We start from the raw sequence: 15,929 nt of genomic DNA, 5'->3' as shown, positions 1-15,929 counted from the left end.
TCTTTGCATGCCTGGTAATTTTTAATTGGATAATTGGATAAAAATTTTAACTGGATAAAAATTTTTAATTTTTAATTTTGAACCTTATCTTATTGGGTACTGGACATTTTGTATTCCTTAATATTCTTGATTGGGCTGTGATTCAGTTGAGTTAACTGGAAATGGTTTGAGCATTTTGAGGCATGTTTTTAAAGCTTTGTAAGGCAGGACCAAAGAAACCTCTGTCTAAGGGTGACTTTGCCCCAGTACTGAGGCAATACCTTTCTGAATACTCTATCCAGCACTCCATTAATTAGGTGATTTTACACTCTGGATTGTGTAAACATGAACTATTTCTGTTCCTGTGTGAATTCCGGGGATTATTCCTCTGCTCCTTTGGAATGTTTCTTCCCTCAGATAAATTACTTTCGTCTGCTGATAAAACACTTATCTGAAGATTTAAGGGCAATTTTGCTGACCTCCTAAGCTTTCTCTGCGTGCAACTCTTTCCTCTTTAGTACTCTGTGAACTCTAGTTCCCTTCGCCCCACTCAAATTCCCAGCTTTACCACCTCAACTCATAGAGATAGCTGCTCTTCACCAGGGTCTCCCTTCCTCCCTTGCTATTTTTGATGGTAAGGGAACTTGGATATGTTCATAGAGGGGGAAAGATCGAGTATAAATTGGAAATGGAAAATCAAAGAAAGAGAAGGGAAAATTAATGGATTAATTTCCTAAAGGAAGTACAAAGGGGAAATAATGAAAAGCTGAGATGGGGCTCAACTTTGGATAGAAATAGAAACACTGCTTATGAAACAGGAAGGTAAGAGGAGAGCAATGGTGATGAAGCAGAGAAATTTAGATGCAGAGTTCATTTGGTCAGCTGATATTACTTGAGCTCCTACTATGTAACGTGAATCAATCTCATCTACTTCCTGCGTTGTGGGAGAGGTGATGGAGGAGGGAGAGAGCAAAGTGTGATTCCCAGCCCGGCTCCCCCAAATCACTCTCTTTCCAAATCCTCATTCCTGAGCTTTCCGTATTCTTGATAGAAGTGAGCGGTGGGTGCCTCAACACTTGGTGTCTCCACTGAACTTTTCAATTTCGTACCCTGTTACACAACACTAGCTAAGGGATATGAGATAAGTGAAAGTATAATATCAATTTAGTGAAGCAAGTGTTCTACATGGAGTGAGCACATCAGGTTAGGGAAACACGTTGGGTGGGAGGGGACCCTACATAATCTTCAGTAGCCAGAGAAATGCTGGCATAATGAATTTGCCTTTAGGACCCAAAGGAATTATCCAGAAAACAGATATGGGGTAGGGCGGTAAGAAGAAAGCATGTTCCATTAGGGGGAAGACAATGTGTAAAGGTCTGGAGGCAGGAGAGTTATTGGAACTGTAGGTGGATTAATAGGTCTGGTGGAGGTCAGAGAGTGCATTAGAAGCTATACGCCAGAAATACCTTGAATGCATTCCAGGGTGTTTGAAATGGATCCTGAGACAGTAGGGAATCGTAGAGGAGTTTTAAGTAGAAGTGTGACTGCAATCAACTTTGTGTTTAGAAATCATTCTGATAGCAGTGTGGAAAATACAAGAGAGGGAAACAAGACTGCTAAAGTATTCATCATGAGAAGGAATAGCATCCTGAGATAGAGTGAGAACATGGGAATGGAGAGATCCCAATGGATATATCCTGGAGAATAAGATGGTAGGACTGCCAGACCTTACAACTGGTTAAATATGTGACTATCAAGGGAAACACCCAGACGTTTGTGTTGGATAACTGGATCGATGGTCCTGTTTTCAATGAAACAGGATTACTGTTAGATATCCTAAAACTCCTTGTAAAGTAAGAGAAAGTAGGGAAGGTTGGAATGGCTTAGATTTGTTTTCATACATTGAACATATTGTCTACTTGTGCCAAGCACAAAGACGGGCACAGTGAAAGAAGGTATGGGTTAATAAGTGAGAAAAATAGCGGGGAGGGGTGGTGGAGGAAATTGATACCTCAGAATCCCTAAGTCAAGATTAGATAACATGAATTAATAATGCAAACAAAAGTCTTCATTATGACATTTTTTCAGCACCCCTGGGCAGTGTGAGAGTAGAATCAAAGAGCAGATGCAGATGATGGATTGAATCCATGCTGCAGAATATGGGACATTGTGGATAAATTTATAGTAAAGTATAAAATGGGAGGCAATATCTGGGACTATTACAAGCATCTCTAAAATGCATTCTCATAAGCACAGGAATGGATAGAAACCAGAAAAGCCAGAATGGGGTCAGTGAGAGAATTAGGAGGGAATGAAAGGCTGGAGGCCAATGGACTGAGAAAGGAAGAAGAGTTAGATGGACAGAAGATGTCAGCATTCAAGGGAATAGTGCTGGTGAAGTTCCAAGCAATAAGGTGGGTCCAGATGTGATTTCAGCTCATTGAAGGTAGCAAGTGGTTGTAAGGCAAAATTGTTGAAAGTGTCGTGAATAGGAATGATGACATTCCAAAAAATGGGGTCCAAAGGGAAGTCTGTGAGCAAGGTAAAGGTCATGTTGAAAGTCAGTAAACCATGGAAACAGGATGGGGAAAGAGCAGAAAAGTGAAACTGTGAAGAGGAAGAGAGAGATATGGGATGAGTGCTTTTCTTTCTTTGATTCCAGAGCTGTTGCCCTCCATTAGAAGGAAATTGGTATCATCAAGAGTAAACAGGTTTTGGTAGTGGTCATGAGAGTGGAAAATCATTCTAGAGGAATACATTTTTATCATTGTAACATTTTTAAATAATATGTTACAATAATAGGAGAGGCCTCAGCGATATTTTTTTATTCCACTGGTCATCGTGGAAGCAGGTAGAAAGCAGGTAGAGTCGGGGATGGTGGGGGATGCACGATGCAGCAAGGAGGGTGCCGGAAGAGACACAGTGAAGTTTTCCCCTTGGTGGTAATTTTCAAGAACCAATTTTTCTGAGTCACTGAGCACTTCTGGGGACTTCAAAGTCATTGTAGGCTTATTCATTGAAATTCTGGGGGTCCATCACTATAGCTGCGCATCTTCAGGGTAAAGAACTTGAAGAGGTCTTCCTTTTGGATGTACTTTGTTTATTGAGAGCTGTTGGGCAGGAAATAAAATAAAATAAAACAATCACGAAAGATCATTCCCTGACAATCTGGATCTAAACACAGAGAGGGTTCATTGATCAACAAATGAAATTTCCTATTAAATAAATACCACACATAAAATGTCAAGAAGTAATGATTTTTAGAGGTGGGGAAGATCAGAGATTTACACAAAACGTTTCACTCACACCCTGTTTTGTGGTATCTACCCTGATGCTGCTACCACACCTATGAGTTTCGCTTATTAAAATAATAAAGAGGTAGAATGACTAAAATCTGATGACCAATGCATACAGCTAAACACAGTTCCTCAAAGGTTAAACCTGACAGACAAGATTAGTATTCAGTTTGGAGAATGTCTGGTGATGTTGCCTAATATTTTTTCCAACCTGCTCTACATGTGTATGCTGCTGTGTGTAGTTTTGCTTATTTTCAGCTGATCTTTGAGAAAATTAATCTCATCTCCTTTATTTCCCTTATTAAATGTTGACGTTAAAACCAAATATAAAAATGGGGATAAACTGGGGCAGGGAATCCAAACCATACACAGAATCCTTAAAAAAAAAAATCTGCTTTTTAAGCGTTTAAAAGACAACAGCAATTCATAGGTTTCAGACAGGTGAAATCAATAAGTAAAGTTTTATGTGGAAAATATAACCTATGCAACATCACGTGTACACAACAGTGTGATGTGTGCATGTGTAAAAATTAGAAAAATAGTAGTCATCATATCAGCTGCCATTTGAAGAGCACTTACTATGAGTTTACTCTTTTTATGTTATGTCATGTAATTCGGATAGCCATACGGAGTAGATAACCTCAGCCCCATTTCACAGATGAGCACACCCATGGCGCGCACAGCATTTGGCTACCCGCCCGGCATACACGGCCACTAGATGTTTGAGCTGACCCATCTGACTTCAGTAGGCGACACTGTTCTAGTGGTGTTTTTAAAATCCCACAAGAGTCCCATTTTAAGCTGATCCACTCCACTTTTTGGGTGTGACTGATGACCTTGATTTCACCTTCTGAGTCACAGCTCCAAGACCAGCCTTGCAGTTAAATTGAGGGCAGTGGGGTAGGGGAGCTGTGAGAGTTGGGGGTAGGACAGGTGGAAGAGAATAGGTGGAAACCAGGGGAGGGAAAGAAGGAACAAATAAAGAGCGGAGCGGTGGAGCCGGGCGTCGAGACGCTCCAGGAGCGCTGGCCGCTGGCCGGCAAAGGGGACCAGAAGAGCAGAACAGGAAGGACCGGGCCAGGTGGCCGCCGCACCTGTGCACGTGACCCGCGCGGGCGCCGGGGCGGAGGCGCGCTCACCTGGGCCCACGTGACGGGGCGGGGCCCCGCCTGGCCGAAGACAGCGCTGCCACGCCCCCCTCCCGGGCGGCGCTCCCGGAGCCCGCGGACCCGAGCAGCAGCGGAGGCGGCGGCGGCGGCGGGAGCCCGGGAGGCGGAGGCAGGCGGAGGCGGGCGGAGGGAGGTGGCGGCGGCGCGCGGAGACGCAGTAGTGACAGCGGCAGCATGTCGGCCGGCGGAGCGCCAGTCCCGCCGCCCCCGAATCCCGCCGTGTCCTTCCCGGCGCCACGGGTCACCCTGCCCGTCGGCACCGACATCCTGCGGACCTACTCGGGCGCCTTCGTCTGCCTGGAGATTGTAAGTGGGGCAGCCTGGGCGAGGGTCGCGCCCCGGGTGGCGAGAACTGGCAGCGGCATCCTGCCCCCGGGCTGTCTCCTGCTGCGCGGCCCCCAGCTCCCGTCCCCCCGGCGTGGCCTTCTCCTGCGCGCCCCCCCCGGGTCCTCCCGACGCCCAGCGCAGCCCGCACCTGGGCGACGGCGCCACCGCCACCGCCCTGGCCCTCTCGCCTGGCACCTGTTACGCTGGCACCTGCTCCTCCGCTGGCGACAGAAATGGTCCCGGGAGAGCGAGCAGGAGGCCCCGCGGGGCCGAGGACTGGGGACTTGGAGAGGAGAAGGCTCTTTGGAGTTGGGGTACTGTCAGAGACCCCCGGCGGTTTGGCCAGGGGCCGCGCTGGGCTGGAGCGGGAGCCGGCGCTCTCGGCCTCGCCTGATGCTACCTGCCATTTTGTTGGGTGGTGCAAGGTGGAGCCAACGACCGGGTGACCAGGAGGCCGCCAGGATGTGGAAAGAGGGGGCAGGAGGTACCAGGAAGAGGAGAAGGAGGGCTAAAAGACCTGGGCTGTTTGTTTTTTTTTTCCTTTTGCCATTATGAGCGCCCTTTGGATTGGGGAGAGGAGCAGGGCTCAGGAGGCAGGGCAGGGAAAAGGTGAAGCCCATACGGTGCCCTGGGCAGTGTCTAATCAAGTGGGCTGAGAATGGTAGGGTAAAAGTACAAACGTGGCTGTCAAGCTCCTCGCTGCCTGAGTTTGCGCCTTCTCCCTTCCTAGTCTACCTTTGCAACTCCAAACCCTCTCAGCGCACTTTGTTGGGCCTAGGTGACCGTCGGGTCACCCGGCCTGTCGTGCAGCCTTCTTGGGCTGCAGACTTGAACTTTTTAAAAGGCACTTTAATGGAGTTGGGAGGTTTTGAAGCTCGCTGGGGAAAATGTGCAAATATAAATTGGGCAACCTGAGGTTGCATCATGCCCTGAGAATGGCAAATACAGAGTGAAACGTTTGCCAGTCAGTGCCTTTCCTGCAGGCTGGCTTTGCTTGCTCGGTTTGGGGTTTTCATATCGTCCCCCTCACCCACACCTTTGAGTTTGCATAACCTGGATTTGGGTCGCTTCGGTTTCACTTTTGTGCTTGTGGGGCTGGAACGCCTTGTGAGCATTGGTTTTCCGCCCCATTATGCTAAGGCACCCTAAGTTAAGTTTAGCTCAGATTTGAATCTGAAAAAGGAGACAAGTGAGTTACAGGCTATGACATCAGTAATTGGATCGTGACTGCGAGGCTAGAAGAAACTGGTTTGAGTCTGAGCCCAGTTCGGAAGCATCTGAATGCTTGGGATGAGGTGGGGGCACCCAGGTGAGAAGAGCGGGGAGAGGGTGGCCTTGGGTGGGCAGCCCTACTGTGGGGAGGGAGACAGCCTGAGACCAGTGAAGCCTGGGAAGAAAGATTTTATAGGTTCTGGGCTACTTTACTTCCGTGTTCCTCAGACTCCAGTTGTTTGCATACCTCTGTTAGAAGTTTTTGCCGTATTCACCTGTTCTAGAATTTACAGATGGTGCACTTTAAATGCATTCACTTTCTGAGCTTCAGTACCTTACCTTAGCCTCAGCCTAAGCAATAAAAACATGAATTCTCAAATTTGATATGCTGATCATATTTTTCTAATATTTATTCAAATAGGTAGTTATATGTTTACATATGTATGTATATATGTAAAAAATGTGACATACATATATGTATATATATATGCAAAGAAGGCCTAGCCATGTGCTATCAAATCAAATGCCATCTCAAGAACCACCCGTGATCATGTGACACTTTTGGAAACTCCACCTAATTCTGAGGAAAAAAGTGGAAAGTGGTTTATTCTATTTCCTCCCTCCCACCCCCATATCTCTTTATTTATCTAGCCCATTGGTTAGTTCTCAACTCCTGCTATACTTAATTGCTTGGGCAGCTTTTTAAAATACTGTCGCTAGGCCAGACTAATTAAATCAGACTCTCTGGGGCAGCATCCGAGTTCATTAGGTTTTTTAAAAAGCTCCCGCGAGGTTCTAATGTACAGTCATGTCTGGGAACCACCAAGGGAGGCCTTTTCGGGGCTCTGTGGACGAGACAGCTCTCTCCTGCGAATGTGAACCCTCTCCCTCTGCTAGAACTTCTGCCACGCCCCATCCCAGGGGAAATCCCAGGCTCACAGAAGTATCCAGTCCCTTCCTCTTGTCTCTTCATTTCCTCTGGCTTCTTAGCCCCCACACACTTCTAGGATCCTTATCTAGATAGAACAGCATCACTTCTGAAAGCCATTTCCGTTTAATTTTCACTTTTTTTGGCCAAATATCTTGATAGGTTTCAATCATAGGCCTCCATTACCTTTTACTTGATATCAACCTCCTTCCTCCCCAACCCAACCTGCAAAAAATAAAAGGACCAGACTATTCCAGTGAAACTGGTGACCTTAGAGAAACAAGAGACCACACTAGAGCCAAACTATAGCTCCTTCTTGGCCCTCATCCTTCTGTGCCACTTAGAGCTGTTGGATCGTGTGCTTTAAGAGAGCAGAGGTGGAGGCCACCTTGGTCCCCTCTCTCTACCTAGAACATCCACACGGAGGAGATGCACAGATATAAGCAAAGTAGACACTTTTGAAGCACTTTGGTCCCGGATTTCTTAATATCCCTCTAATTTTCTGATCCCTTGAAATTGTTCAGTCTCCCATGGCTCCTCTTCAGAAATTTCTCTCTGTAAATTAAACGTGAGAATTCACCAGAAGCAGTTCTAAGCTCTGGGTGATGTGCTTTCTGGGGACCCCTTATTTTAGCCTCTGCCATTGTTTCTGAATATGCCCAAACTCCTTAATTTTGGCTTTCTATCGAATCCATTTGTCCTTGCAATTTCTTTATGTCCCATTGCTGTCTAAAACTGAACACCTGAAAACTGCATCTGACAAAGATGCTGGGCTATCTATAGTTGACTAAGCTAATGAAACCATGATCTTGGAGTTCACTTCTCGCACTAACCAGTAACTTTGCTCAATCATTTAATTTCAATTTGCCTTGTTGTACCACATTGACAATCTCTCAAGTGTCAGGCATTTGTTGGGGAGATGATTCAAAAGATACAGATATTGCCAGCCTCCAAACACCAGGTAAAGTAGTTTATAGCACTGGCTTTATAGGTGGAGATATTGCAACTTCACATGCATGGTGTGGTTTTCTTGAGATAGGTATGTTGTACTGCTAGACACCTAAGTTGTCTACCTGTGGGTTTTTGCCCTCAGCTATACTTATCAATGTGTGCTTGCTATGAAGAGTTTAATACTAAGTTAGTTTTGCAAAGTGAAGCCTTTTAGTTTAAGATGGAAAACGTTGCCTTCAAAAGTTATCATTTTCAAAATCTAATGTTTTGATTAAGTGTTTCCTGAATTAGTGTTTTGTAAATCATTCATCAGGTGTTTATTGAATACCTGTTGTGCGCCAGACACTATTCTGGGAACAAAGATATTTAAACTCTGCCTCACTTGAAAGAGCTTATAACCTAGTTGAGAGGATATGCCCCCCAAATAACTACCATTCAGGGAATAAAGACACAACAATGGAAAGTGAACTATAGCTAAAGCACTTTCCAGGCAGGTGTATTATAAGAAAATGACACTGGAACATCTGTACTATTGGGCTAAACAAGCTATCTCTGGTCCTTGTCCTCAATGAGTATTATGCACAAGAAGATTGGAAGTAACAGTATTAAACATGGAAAAGAATAAAGGTCATTATTGAATTCAGTGTGTTTCACAGTTTCAGTATTTAGGAAACTGTCTACATTCCCCATGATATTCCTGAACATTTCTCTTTATGGGAGATGGTCTAGGTCTCTTATTCACAGGCTTCTAACTGCAGTGTTTTGGATGCGACAGTAATTTTCATTTTTTCAACAAATAATTAATAACCTGGTATGCATCAGGCCTTATCTTATGCCCTGGAAATAGGATAATTAACATAACTCCTGCCCTTAAAAGAAAGTCCTATACGGTAAAGTATAAAGCCAAGAAAGAATTACAGTGCTGCATTTGAAGTGATAAAATTGGTTTACGAAAAGTACTATTGAAAAACAGGGTGGAGTACATCTGGCCACTGGGACGGCCAGGACAGGGCAGCTTTAATGGGATGGTGACATTTGAGTTTAGCCTGAAATGATGAGTAGGGGTTCAGTAGACAAAAGTGGGAAAGAGAATTCCAGGTAGAAACAAGGGCATGTGCAAACCCCAGAGACAAGAAAGACCATGGCATGAAGTTCTGGCAATGGTTGGTGTTTTTCTACATGACTTATGGGAAGGTGGCAGGAGGAGGAAAAAGAGCAGGTAGGGGTCAAGGTGTGGTTTGCTGAGAAATGATAGGCCAAGGCATAGCATTTGTTTTCGTCTGTGATGGGGAGCTGCTGAAGGACAGGGATAACTTGATCAGACTTGCAGAAATCTTTGAGTAATGAAGTCTGGTTATAAAGCAGAGAGATTGAAGGCAGGAAGGTCAGCTAAAGGGCTTATTGCAGTGGTTTGGATGAGGGGTGGTGAGAACTAGAAGTAGGACAAAGAAAAGAAGCAGAGAAGAGGCACAGATTTGATATTTAGAAGGTCAACCGCATATGTAAAGTTTTGACATGGCCTGAAATGATCGTAGACCAAACTTAAGTATAAGATGTAACACAGAGGACTTAACGCCAGAAAAACAAAATGTTAATGAAAGGATGATGGGGAAGGAGGGGCTGTGGAGCAGGCATGTGCCGTCATGCAGATAGTTCTACGGAAGGGATTTCAGGTTATTTTCAACCTGCAGCTTTGACTGTAGATGGACTAACACCTAAATGTTCAGCTGTATAGAGTTCTCTTTTCTCACCCAGAAAATAGATTTCGGTTGCAAAGGGACATTGTGTGTCTGCAGTGGTGAAGAGGGGCTGTCTGTGGGTATGTTTTCCCTGCTTCAAAGGGGTTTTAATTCTATAGGTAAAATTTTTACTTTGCGTCTGGGTTAAAAATCTCCACCCATGTGAAAAAAAAGTCTTTAAAACTTCATAAGAAAAAAATGTGCCCCTGCCAAAGATTATTTTCAGCAATCGTTTTCCCTGGCTGGCAGTTCCGTAAGAAATAGGAAGAACTGAAACATGGAAAACTTCAAACCAAGTTGCTGAAAACCTTGACCTTGAGCTCCAAAGGAAAAGGTTAAGGAGAGGAGATTTGTCTTGTGGCGCCTGATAGAAATGTCGTACCCGGTGGTAGGAGCCATGGATGTGGCATATCTGCATTGATATAGCTGAATAGGGAAGACTGTGTAATGACATGGGACAGGAGCGAGGCAGGTGTAGCCAACACCACGGACGTTCAGTACTTAGCAAATGCTGTGTGATTGTTCTGTAGGACAAACTGAACAGTGTGAAAATATTCTAGAGAAACTGGCTGGAGCGGGGAAGAGCAGCTTTGGAGTACGCCCTCTTAAGTCTTGCCCAACTTTTTCCTTTCTTCTAGCATTTTATTTTATTTTTTAACTTTTTATTGAAATATAGTTGATTTGCAATGTTGTGTTAGTTTCACATGTACAGCAGAGTGATTCAATTATACATATATATGTATATATATGTATTCTTTTTTTTACATTCTCTTCCATTATACGTTATTACATGATACTGAGTATAGTTCCCTGTGCTATACAGTAGGTCCTTGCTGGTTCTCTATTTTATATATAGTAGTGTATATATTTTAATCCCAAACTCCTAATTTATCCCTCTGCCCTTTCCCCTTTGGTAACCATAAGTTTATATTCTATTTCTGTGAGTCTATTTCTGTTTTGTAAATAAGTTCATTTGTATCATTTTTTAGATTAGACATATAAGCTGTATCATATAATATTTGTCTTTGTCTGGCTTACCTCACTTAGTATGATAGTCTCTGGGTCCATCCATGTTGCTGCAGATGGCATTATTTCATTCTTTTTTATGGCTGAGTAATATTCCATGTGTGTATCTACTACATCTTCTTTATCCATTCGTCTGTCAGTGGACACAGGTGGCTTCCATGTCTTAGCTATTGTAAATAGTGCTGGTATGAACATTGGGGTGCATATATCTTTTTGAATTATGCATTATGTATTATGTATCTTTTCTCTGGATATATGCCCAGGAGTGGGATTGCTGGATTATATTGTAGCTCTATTTTTAGTTTTTTAAAGAGTTTTTTGAGAGGCCCGCACACCACGATGAAGAGTGGCCCCCACTCGCCGCAACTAGAGAAAGCCCTCGCACAGAAACGAAGACCCAACACAGCCAAAAATAAATATAAAAATAAATAAATAAAAATTTTAAAAAAAGACCTAAAGAAGAAATACATAGAGAATATCTTTAAAAAAAAAAAAAGAACCTCCATATTGTTCTCCATAGTGGTTATACCAATTTACGTTCCCACCAACAGTGTAGGAGGGTTCCTTTTTCTCCACACCCTCTCCAGCATTTATTATTGCCCAACTTTTAAAATGTCATGACTCCTCTCCAGGAGTTTAAAGTTTGACCTGAATTTCCTGTGTCCTGTTTTATAGGAAAAGGGCCATGCCCTTTCATAGTCGCCATAGATGACATTCCTAACTTTTGTATAATAGCGTTCAGAAGAAGTAAGGTAAAAAGAAAGAAAAGAGGCAATGACTTGTACAGTCCTTGTTGATACTGAAGCACGGGCATGCGTGAACATTTTTAACCTAGGTGATAACTAGTTACCTATAAACATGAAAAGAGGATTTTAAAAATCAAGGGAAATTATAAATGAGAATAAAAGAGGGCCAGAGCGTACTTCTCCCCTATAATATGGGCTTTCCATTTTAAGATTAGTATCAGTTTGGTAGCCATGGAAGCACCAAGAGATGGCATCCAGCCAGGGAAGTCTTTCTGGAGGATATAGTACTAGAGTTTAGTTATCCAGCGAAAATTCTGATGGCAGCGTGCTGAGCAGAAGCATGGCCCAGTGTGACAGACGCTTTGTGTGCAGGGGGTGAGGGACAGAGGCTGCAGGGCAGAGATGCGGTGGCAGGGGAAGGAGCATTGCAGGGGAGAGGGTGAGCTTGGAGAGGCAGGCAGGAGTATTCACCAGTGCTGTAACCACCGGACTGCAGTCACATCATGAGTGACTTTACACTTTTATGGGCTGCCTTGTAAACACATCTATTCAGCTATTGTATCTGTTGACTGAAGTATGTTCCCACTTAAAAACATTCTTTGGAATACAAGTTGTGTGTAAAATGGAGTTATAGGTAATCTAGTCCCTAGAAGATAAATAGTCTGAACATGTTTAACATCCTTTAATCCTATTGTTTCATTTGTAGCACCCATTGAAATAGGAGGGGTGATCAAGAAGATAAGGTATTCTGAACTTTTGGAGGGCCACAAACCCCTTTGTGATTCGGATGAACATTGTAGACTGTGCCCTCAGAAAAATGTATATGCACTTGTCTACCCAATTGGATATGATTTTGGAGAATCAGCCCTGCCCCTGCCCCAAGCCAATCCATGGCAAAAGTATAGAAACCCTGCTCTAGAATAAACACGAAACTTTGATGGGGACGAACTAACATAATGTTAAGAGCGTAAGCTCTGGTAGCCAGTTGCCGGGTTCAAATCCCAGGTCTAACATTTATTAACTGTATAACTTAGAGCAATTTATTAATGGCTCTCTACCTTGATTAACTCCTGTATAAAATGGTAATAATAATAATAGTACTTAGCTCTCAGTGTTTAATCTCTCAGTGTTAATCTCAGAGGATTAAATTGGTACAAATAAAACCCTTAGAATAGTGCTTGAACACAAGACCTAGATAAATGCTAGCTCGTATTTCTGTTACCCTCACCAGCTTCGACCTCTTACTCAGATTAACTCTGTAAGCCAGATTGGGAGACATTTTTTCCTCTAGTCTTTCTGATTTGTTCGTCCTCACTGATATAAAGTGATGAAAAGCCCAATATGTAAGCAGTAGGAGAATTGGAAAGAGAGGTCATATGTTATACACAGAAAGTTCTAAGTATTGAAATGTTTCTCCTTAGGGCAGTCTAACCAGTCCTTTATACCTTCAGCTTCACTTACCTTTCCCTGGTTTCATTCCAAACACTGACTGAAAATAGGTCAGAGTAGGAATTGGCCTGTTTACTTAGTGAATAATAAGAGTATACTAAGATGAAGGTGTCAAAGTGGTTTGAAAATTATTAGCCAAGATGTCGGAGGGCATGTTTTAAAAGCACGCTATTAGGAAATAAGTGACAGTTGAAAAGAAAAAGGGTGTTTGCAAAAGGAATCCTTTGGGGACATAGGAAGACCATCCAAATAGGACTCAATTTGAGCAGTCTGTAATCCACGCAGCCAGAATTGCTGCTTGCTCAAGACCGTGGTTTCCCGTGGGGTTACATATTTTTGCCAGTCCGCAGTTTCTAGTGAAAACATGTTTTAGCTCCAGCTCTGAGGGTTCAGTTCGGTGTGATGTGTGGATGAATAATACTTCCATGGTGTTCTTATGGGAAGGCGTCAGCCAAGGTACACCCCTTCTGCCCTGCAGGAGCCAAGCTGAAGGGATGAGCATATGCTACAGTAAGCCACCAAGGAGAGCCGTGGCCTTAGGAATGGGTAGCAACTTAATCACGGCAACTCGGGATGTATCTGAGCGCTTGAGGTGTGTGCCAGGTACACCTAAATTTGAGCTCAGGAGGAGAGGGGGTCACAGGGGAAGACTGATATCTACTTGAAGACATGTTTGCCTTTGCATTACCTGGAAGTCGGGTTGTCTTTTTGTCAGAGCTTGAGATTCAGTCATGAGCCCTGACTTGGTTCCTCACAGAAATTTCAAAAAGTGGTGCATTTGGGAGTTTTGTGTGTTATTATCAGACTTTTTAGGACACCAGAGAGTGGTGGAAGGCCGTGATAGACAAGGGGTCAGAATGTGGATTCAGATCACCATGGGTGAACAGGGATTCCAGCCTTCTTCAGGGTGCGTGCACTCTGCGGTTGCTACGAAACGTTATCAACTAGTCTTCCTCAGATTTTAACCATTTTTGTGCTCTGCGTTTCACTTCTAAAAACAGGCTACCTCCAGAGCCACCTCTACTGAACAGGGATGCTGATAATTAACATGAGGGGTAAATACTCTGAGCTTCGTAATGTGCAGAATTAGGTCAAGGGAATATACTAAGCATTGGTAATGTTATTAAAAGCTCAATTTTTAAAGTTGGAGCCAGATTGGGAAGCTCGGGAGAAAAGGTAGCTTTTGGCCAAAAGAAAAGGTAGCTTATCGTGAAGTAGGGAGAAATAACTGTGTCAAGGCCCTAGGGACCCATTCACCAGTGTGACCGTCTTGCAACGAGGAAGGTGGATCTCCAGAGTGGGATTATTTCTCTTCTCTGGGCCATCCTCTATGTTCCAAAGCTCCTGTGGTAAGGACGACTTAAATCTGTATTTCACGGAATCTCTGATCTAGGGATGTAGCGTGTGTGTGTGTGTGTGTGTGTATTTGGGGCGGGGGAGGCATCCATACACCTTGCTGCCTCCCCTACCCCCTTTCCAGCCACACACACACCACAAATGGGGAGGCAAGTCTGTTCTCTTTTCATGTACACACTTAGTTCCCTTTCCAAGCCTTTGAGGTTTGGGAGGGGCTGTAGTTTTGAGTCCGACAAGAAGAGTTCATCTCTACTGTTTCACATTAGCATCCTCTGTGACAGCCCTCGTCTGCCTTGAAAGCCTGCTTCAAAACCTGCCTCCCCTGCCTACCGTCTAGATTCCTGCCGTTCTGTTTCTTCTTCCCTCTCTCAGTCTCTCGGAGCACACGGTGTTGAGCCCTTTTTATAGCACTCGCCACAATCTGCTCCTGAATCAGATTTGATGGTGTCTATTTCTCCCTTATTAGAGCTCCTGGAGATAGAACCTTGCCTTTTTTTTTTTTTTTCTCAGTGTCCTTCTGCAGTGCCTGGCAGCAGATTTGAGGCTGACCAGTTTGAGGTCCAGTTCAGGTTTATTACATGTTATGTTTAATTCCAAGGGATCATATAGCCTCTTCTTCAGAGGTGTGAAATTATCATAATCTTCGATATCATATAATTATGCTTATCTATCTGAGTCTGCCTGTCCCTAATAAACAGTGGCCAATTGTTCTTTATTATTCTTTATACTGGCACCTAGAGTTTCAATAAATGATTCTTGAATTAATAGATGTGTAATAATGATGTATATTTCTTAAACAGTATTTAATGTAGCTTATTTGTGATGGGAGAGTAAGAAAAGTCTACCAAGAAGAGGCTGAGAAAAAAAGAAAAAGTGGAAGATCTTATCACCTTCAAATATTTATTAACCAGTATGAAAGAGTATAGACTCTTTTAACAGGGACATTGTTTCTTTCATAGCTACTAATAAGGTTGTGGTTACATTTTTTTAATATGCATTATTACCCATGACTTAGATTTACTTCATAAAACTTTCGGCGTTGATTGTTCATATTTGATTTGGAATAAGGACTTGAGATATACCACCACTATTATCAATTTATTAGATTGGTGCTTCTGTTATCATTGCTCAAGTGATAATTTATTAGGCTTTCCAAAATGTTTTTCAAAGTACTAATGAATTGTATGGGCCTTTTTTTAAGAAACAAATTAATACTTGTATTTTTAACTTTTAGTGCCTTACGTAGTTTGGATATTATCTAGCAAGATTCACACGATTATTGGTTTTTAATATTTGGTGCTCCAGCTGTTCTCATATGGGAACTAGGAGTTTGTTCACTCAGCAAATATCTGAGAGCCTTCCATATGCCAGGCGTACCTGCTATATTGTGTGGGGGGATGGGGGCTGGGGGGGAGGATTGATTCCCACTTGCCTGTCGGTGTCTCCAGGCAGGTGTACCATAGCCTAAGGTTTTTGTGTTGCCAAATGTAGCACAGTGCCGGACTGAGAGTTAGGAAAGAATTATTATGTAGATTAATAAATGACATGGGATGCAAGCCATTATAAGGCAGCATGCTGCCAAGAAGATCGAAGAGTACAGTTGGACTGAAAGCCAGGGGCATCAGTTACAATGTTTCCCATCGACGTCACAAATCCCTAGTAGGGAGCTTGCCCAGAGGGCAGAGGGGGGCCTGAGCATGGGGTGGAACTCAGGAAGGACCTTTAGGTTGATGTGCTCTTCAGGGTGAGCC

At 43.5% G+C, this 15,929-nt stretch overlaps 1 protein-coding gene and 1 long non-coding RNA gene across 2 annotated transcripts in view; one reads left to right on the top strand and one right to left on the bottom strand.

Moving 5' to 3' along the window:
- Positions 1 to 2,784: 2,784 nt before the first annotated feature.
- Positions 2,785 to 5,178, bottom strand: LOC132351777 (uncharacterized). The gene is made up of 2 exons (XR_009498464.1): positions 4,967 to 5,178; positions 2,785 to 3,089 (listed from the first exon to the last, which is right to left on the bottom strand). It is a non-coding gene; the product is annotated as an uncharacterized LOC132351777 (long non-coding RNA).
- MAL2 (mal, T cell differentiation protein 2) overlaps positions 4,514 to 15,929 on the top strand; it is a 28,055-nt gene continuing 16,639 nt past the window's right edge. The window contains exon 1 of the mRNA XM_059901767.1: positions 4,514 to 4,750. Within this exon, the coding sequence (XP_059757750.1) occupies positions 4,619 to 4,750 (132 nt within the window). The 5' untranslated portion in view covers positions 4,514 to 4,618. The remainder of the gene's footprint in view (positions 4,751 to 15,929) is intronic.

Source organism: Balaenoptera ricei, chromosome 17 (assembly GCF_028023285.1).
Source record: "Balaenoptera ricei isolate mBalRic1 chromosome 17, mBalRic1.hap2, whole genome shotgun sequence".
In the NCBI taxonomy this organism is placed as follows: domain Eukaryota; kingdom Metazoa; phylum Chordata; class Mammalia; order Artiodactyla; family Balaenopteridae; genus Balaenoptera; species Balaenoptera ricei.
This window is presented reverse-complemented; position numbering and strand designations above follow the sequence as displayed.